We start from the raw sequence: 7,244 nt of genomic DNA on the forward strand, positions 1-7,244 counted from the left end.
TAGTGTAAAATATTAATTAGTTAATGATTGCCTTACATTATTTAAAATGTAGCAATAACAAGCGAATTGCCCGTGCACCAAGGTTAGCCAAAATGCTGTTAGCTAGCTAATGTTAATATGTAGCTCCCAACACATGGAGGGTTTAATTTAATGGAATTTCAAACATGCTAGAACACAACACAATCACCACTAAACACTGAAATAAATTAACAAGCCTTACAGTCTTAGCCAACACTAATTAACAACCTTACGTTAGCATACAGACAGTGTCACATTTGCTTCAGGTACAAAATGAAATATATAATAAACATGGACAAAAGGAATGTAACCTTATTTTAACATGCTACCTGTGTTTAAAATGTCAAATTGTTGGTTTTAATAAGTGAATATGAACAACTTACCGTGTAACTGATGTAAAGAAAATGGCATCTTGAAAAAAGGAGTCTGTGGTGGGAGGAGCTTTCTATCTAGAGTAACATTGACACTCAGTCTTTTAACTCCGCGCCCACACTGGGAGGCGTTTTGCTCCAGCTGTCGTTATAATGACTCTATTAGAGTAAATAGACTTTAACACTACTGATTTAACACTGGGAAATTTACTGTGTACTTTACAAAGCCATCTAACCACGACTAACCCTGACTTTGGCAGAAGTCGCCTCTCTTTATGCAGCACCCCCGGTGATGAATAAACAAAGAGGATTGGCTTTCATGCCTTGCTTTTTAGGCTCAAATCCGTTTGATGCTTGGAGGCTCACAGTGACATGAATTAATAACTCCTCCGAAATGCATTAGACCAGGGGTGTGCAACTCGGATGATCTGATATCATCACAACAATGTGGTTGATCCTGTTGTTCCAGGATCAACCACATTGTTGTGACGTTATTCTTTGGCACGCCAAGCCATTCGTGCATTTATGAAATTCCAATGTTGCAATATCAATTCTGCTTAGCGTTTTTTGTTTTACAGTAGTTTTTCCCGAAGTCGCAAAAGTATGACGTCGCAACATTCTGATTGGTCACTTGCAATGTTGATCAACATTTGGAACAACATTTACTATGTTGATCTGGGAACAACACCAACACGACGATATCAGATCGTGCGTCCAACTCCAGGCCTCAAGGGCCGGTTTCGTGCAGGTTTTAGACGTGTCCTGGATCCAACACAGCTGAATTACTGGCTACATTGCCTCCTCAACATGTCTTGAAGTTCTCCAGAGGCCTGTAGTGAACTAATCATTTAATTCAGGTGTGTTGACCTACAGGACACTGGCCTGGAGTTGGACACCCCTGCGTTAGAACAAAAGAGGCTTTATTGAAAATGTAAGGAGCAGAAAGTACAGATAATTGCTTAAAAATATATCGTTAGCTTCATAGCATAAGTGCCTAAGTCATTTTTTGGTCAAATTGCATGTGATATTTAAAAATATGCATGTGATATTTAGAAAATTAGTTTTTTCTTGTTTTCCGAAAACACAAAAAAATGACTTAGGCACTTATGCTATGAAGCTAACGATATGGAGTAAAAGTATTCAGAAAAAACCCCTCAATACTCAATTAAATTACAGATATTTTTAAAATTCTACTTAAGTACAGTAACGAATTATTTGCACTTCTGTATACTGTATATTTCCCACCCCTGTCCTTGTTGCTAGGATGCTGTCTTTTTCACAGCGTTGCTAGGAAACAACAAACTGAACCGAGTTTGTTTCCGGTTTACAGACCCGAGTTGAGGTTACTGTAACGGACGATTGGAGCTGGCTCTTCGGTGAGTTCTCGGTGTTTTAGCGGCAGTATGGAGATCGTTCATGTTTACTCGAAGCTCCGCAGCGAGTTCGGCCGTCAGTGTCTGTTTTCTGATCGGCCTGCTGAGCTGCTGCTGGATCTCCCCCCGGACCCGAGCCTGACCCTCAGCTTCATCCAGAAGAGCCCCCGGGACCAGGCGGTGCAGGCATGTTGGGAGACGTCAGAGCACCAGGTGAGCCTCATCCCAGCGACACATGACCTGCAGCCACACGCGTGGAAACCAGCTTTAGCTCATTTTTACCTACTGTCTCAAGTGTGCGTTTGATTTCCAAGCGAAGCCGTAACACTTAAAGTTTAATACATATAGTTTAATAATAAAAAGTTGATTTCAGAGGGAGCTGTGCTTTTGACTACTGGTGCTGTACAGCAGGTCAGAGCTTTGAACTCCTCCAGTACTTATCCATGTTAAGTGGACTGGCATTCCTTCTACTCAGTTTGAACATTCAGAGCGCTTCCTGCTACAAGTGTCTGCCTCGCAGTCACGCATTCATGCAGCATGTTCATCTAAGCCTAAGCACTACTTTATAGCTATTCATGCACATTAAATAAAGGGCATGATCAATTCACTTACACACTCACTCTGGAGCGATGCATCGACTCAGGGTTCAGAATCTTGCCCAAGGGTACTTTGACAGGAGTAGGACTGGAGGTGTGACATAGAAAAATCACTATAATATTAGTGAAGATATGTTTTTCTTCACTTTTATCAAGTGCATTTGAGGGGGGGTTGGAGCTATTTGTTAAAATGTTGCTTAATTTTTTGTTTTGTTTTTGTTGTTTGTCTTTGACAGCCAGGACGAACTGTAGGGTTGTTTTCTATAAGCAACAAGCATGCACTGAGGTGGGCCTTTGGGTTGTTTTGTTTTGTTTTTTTACCAGCGCACGAGCAGCAGCAGGAAACAAAACTTTAAAGAAGTCACTTATTACTTCATTCCAAAAAGTTTGAATAGAGGTACAAGACCACAACATGTTACCGTGATCTGCCAGAACTTCCCAGTCCCAGTTTGTTATGTGGCCCCTTGGGAGAATTAATTTCCTGCCCCATCAGAGACTGTGAGCACAATGCTGATGGTTTTCTCTCATTTTCTACCGCAGTGTTTCTTTGTAGGTTGTAAAAATGGAGATGTTCTATTTTTCTGAAAACATCTCAGGCTATTGATGAGTTTTAGAAATTATTTATTAATTGTGGACACTGTCAGATTATCCTTCTTTACACAGAGAAATGTTAATAGTCTAGAGTTATCTTGTTAGCATTGGGCTATTATGGAACAGTTGGAGTGCTCCAACCACTCTTGAGAATAACTAAAATGAGTGTTACGAGTGTGAGTCTGCAGTAACTGATCACATACACACATCTTGAACTGGATTGCCAGATGGGTTGAAATTATATACACAGTAAATGGACTGGTTCTTATATATGCAATATGTCTCATTCACAGATTCATAAAAGCACCTTTTATTTTATTTTTTTTAATCTAACATCTAAAGATGTTCACATGCAATGAATACATCAGAAAGCAATTCAGGGTTAAGTATCTTGCCCAAGAGATGCAGCCTGGAGTAGCCTGGGATTGAACAACCAATCTTCTGATTAGTGACCTGCTTTACCTACTGGGCAACAGTACACCATGTGAATTACCTGTCTGTGTGAAGCTCAGGTGTTACTTGTTGTTTTCAGGTGAACACAGAGCGCTTTGAAACCACAAGCTGTGGAATAAACCACATGGAGGGGGGATGGCCCAAAGACATCAATCCTGCTGAGATGGAACAAACGATCCGTGTAAGAAAGAAGGTGGAAAAGGACGAGAGCTTCATCAACAGTGTTCTGCAGCTGGGCAGCGTAAGTTTCAAATGAATCACAGCAGTCTACCGCAGTCTTACTATTATGCACGTTGGTTGGATGGATGTTTGGGTTGATGCATGTTGGTTGGGTAAATGAATGTTGGCGGGCCAGTTGCTGGCTTTATGGATGTTTAGGTTAATGCATGTTGGTTGGCTGGATCGATATTGAATGGATGCATGTTGTTTATGGATGTTGTGTAGCCCACTGTAACAAACAGATAAAAGTAGAAACCTTTTGTTGGAATTATTACTCAAGTGGTAAATGCATTTCGATGAAAAACCTTTAAACTCTAAAGCAAAACTCAAATTAAATAATTGTATAAAATTAAGTTATTGTTGTGTTTAAAACAATTTGTTTGTTGTTTATTAATTTTTGTTTAACAATTTTTATATTCTAATAATGTAATTGTGCCTAATAATGTAATTAAATTTTTAATCAGTGAGACTTGTTGTCCCGCCTTTAACTTTTTCCTGTTCAGTTACACAGGTTGGGCGATATGTAAAAATTTTCCAACTATCATCAGTCCAGTAACTGATGATAGGCGATATATTCGCATAGGCACAGACTTTTTGTTAGGCAGAGCAAAGAAATCATGCACGGACTGATCTGCGCTTACCAACAAACTCCTCAACATACACTCAAATCAGTTGTCGGTTGAAAAACTTTTCCCACCGGATTGTTCAAATTTTCTTCTCCTTCTAAACATTGCTGGAAATTCCTATTTGGCTTATGAGCGCCACTGGTGTTTGGACTTGGATTTATATCCACCTGTAATGTGATTGTCGTTTTTGTCCAAAGGACAGATTAGTGACAGGAAAGGGGCACTTCAGGGGGCCAATCACATTTCAGCTTGGGCCAGTGCCTCTGTGGCCCTACCCCTAGAACCGTCCCTGGGTTTAGAACATATTGAATTTAATTTTTTCCTGGGCATGGACCTTCTTCCCAGTTTTCCTTAATTGGGTCCAACACTTCCTGGGACTTCCTGTCAAACAGCAACTCAAAGGGAGAAAATCCTGTGGAGCCCTGGGCAGTCTGTACAATCTGAACAACAGATGGTCTAACCTGGGATCCCAATTGCTTTCATCCTTGTGATTAAGCTTTCAAATAAGTCTTTTTCGTAAACTAATTCGTACAGGGATTTTTTATTTTTTTTATTGTGCGAGACATGGACAAAGTGCCCTTGTATGTCTTTCGGGATGCTGTCTCAGGAGATGAGTCTGAAACAGCGCTTGCGCCACACTCTGGCAGAAATGGTCAGTGCTTTGGGATATTGCATTGCATAATCCACCAGAACTAGTACAAAGCAATACCCACATGAACTCTACTGAAATGGTTTGACGGGGTCCATGCCAATGTGCTCAAATGAAACCTTCATTAATAGTAAGGTGCAAAGATGCTCTCAGAATGGCTGGCTGGTTTACCAGCAGATATTCCAGGCAGGAAGTTTTTTTTCATATCCTATGTAACCAGTCATTGGTTTGTAATGAGTAGAGTTGGATGTCTAGAGACAACTTTTACGTGGTCTTGGTCTTGTCTTGGTCTCGGATCCCTCGGTCTTGTCTTGGTCTCGCTGTCTCGGTCTTGCTGTCTCAGATCGACATAGTGGTCGGGAGACTTGGAGTCAACAGTATCCATGACACACAACGTAACGTTCGATAATGTGTCATGCGCAAAAGCATCAGCTCTAAGAGCTGTGCTTAGAGAGTGCTTTGCAGAGAGGGTGAGAGACGCGACAGTCAAGTGGAGCGTGCGTCTGTCCTCTCAGTAAGTGAGTGAGACAGTAGACAGTGGTGAGGAGGACTGTGCGAGTGCATCGCAAAAACACATAAATATGCCTGACACCTGTAAACGAAGCAGCATCTGGCTGCAGTTTAAAGACTTTTTTTGTCTCTGTCTCGTCTCGACTTTGTCTTGGTCTTGACTCGGTCTGTCTTGGTCTTGGTCTTGTCTTGGTCTCGATACCCTATGGTCTTGGTCTTGGTTTAGGCGGTCTTGACTACAAGTCTAGTAATGAGCCACCTGGAAAATAGAATAGAATTCAACTTTATTGTCATTGCACATGCACAGGTACAGGGCAACGAAATGCAGTTTGCATCCATCCAGAAGTGCTTTAGCCATAATATAGATATATTACAATATATATCAGCAGTAATATAGACATGTAAGTATATTACAGAAATGGGTCTATTATGGTATGTTATAATGTACATGGTATGAAGTATGTTATGAATATTCTATAACTATAAGTATGTACAGGCTGTAGTGAGTACAAGCTATGTACAGGATATGAACAGGATATAAATATGAAAAAAACTATACAGAATATGAAATAAATAACTTTACAGAAATCTGAGATATACAGTTATACAGAAATGGGAACTATGCAGGTTATAAACAGTTGCAGGATTAAAAATTATTGTATATACAGAATGATTCTGTACACAGAACTATACAGTAGTGGGAAAATAATTTCCCACCACCTTTTTGGCACCATCAACTGGGAGTGTGCTTGCTCTGTGCAAGCCTTACAATTCAGTTGGTATAATCTATCCCTGATAATCACAAAATGTTAGTGCTTTGTCAGGACGCACCATTAATTTTTATCACTTGGTCAAAATCTGAGCGTAGAGTATCGTCATGGGACTTCTCTGGTGAAAATTCTTCTATGGAGCAAATTACAGGAACCGGCAAAATCAGTAAAGGCCTAGTTGTTTCCTCCTTCCAATGGTCAGTGTTGGATGACCTCATGTCACCACTGAGCGCAGCACAGACATCATGCACCAATCTGTTCCCAAAATCAAGGTGTGCCTTACGCAGAAGCCTTTCGCAGCCTTTAGTGTATATATTTTGCCCCTTTGTTTAATTTCCACTGGTCTTTGGCCAGTGTTATAGAAAGTTTGAGGCCCACGTACCGATATCAGTGGACCCACTCCGCTGTTCCTGCCGGGAGCCCCTTCACAAATTGTTGCAGTACAAGGAGGTTCGCAGCTCTCGTCTCCTGGCCCCAGCTTGCTACTGAAGTAGGTGGGGCATGATTAGAAAATGACTGCCAGCCATGCTGGCCAGTCTTCCCCAGAACTGTCCCTTGAACCCACAGCCTCACCCCTGGATTTTGCCTTGCACAGCAGAAGAGTACATAACAGACTGTGACATTTGGGATTTGATTAGTTGAATGTCTGTGTATGATGATAGTGACAAACCAATAAACCGATCAGTGAGTGTTTCCGGCTCATTCTGTGATCTCATTCTAATGGTATGATGTTGTCCAGGTCATGGAGCACTGCATCAGACAGAACAATGCTGTGGACATCTATCAGGAGTGTTTCGAGGATGAGGAGGTGGTGGAGGAAATTCAGGAGCCACCATCAGCCAAGACCGTCAATATCTTCAGGTATGGCTGACACAAGGGTTACATTTTCACTCTAGTGACTGATTCCAATAAGAGAAGTAATAAAAATGAATGACAGTCAAAAAATTTTATGAAAATCATAAAATTATAATATTTCATAACTCAGTAACAATCAATAATCACATGCCCAAAACTCGTGAAAATATGGTGATGGAATAGGCTGGTGAATAGGATGTTTGAAATAGAAAT

The 7,244-nt window shown here is 40.9% G+C and overlaps 1 protein-coding gene across 3 annotated transcripts in view; it reads left to right on the top strand.

Moving 5' to 3' along the window:
• Positions 1–537: 537 nt before the first annotated feature.
• The window catches only part of dnai2b (dynein, axonemal, intermediate chain 2b), a 13,054-nt gene continuing 6,347 nt past the window's right edge, over positions 538–7,244 (top strand). The window contains exons 1-4 of one of the 3 annotated variants that reach the window (XM_005744702.2): positions 538–556; positions 1,720–1,975; positions 3,482–3,643; positions 6,916–7,037. In XM_005744702.2, coding sequence (XP_005744759.1) covers positions 1,793–1,975; positions 3,482–3,643; positions 6,916–7,037 — 467 coding nt within the window. In that variant the 5' untranslated portion in view covers positions 538–556; positions 1,720–1,792. Of the gene's footprint in view, positions 557–1,257; positions 1,321–1,672; positions 1,976–3,481; positions 3,644–6,915; positions 7,038–7,244 lie in introns of those variants that run through there. The other 2 variants (XM_005744701.1, XM_013913739.1) reach the window with 2 other exon arrangements.

This window comes from Pundamilia nyererei, unplaced genomic scaffold (genome assembly GCF_000239375.1).
Source record: "Pundamilia nyererei isolate P.nyererei 1_Seehausen unplaced genomic scaffold, PunNye1.0 scaffold00148, whole genome shotgun sequence".
Lineage (NCBI taxonomy): Eukaryota > Metazoa > Chordata > Actinopteri > Cichliformes > Cichlidae > Pundamilia > Pundamilia nyererei.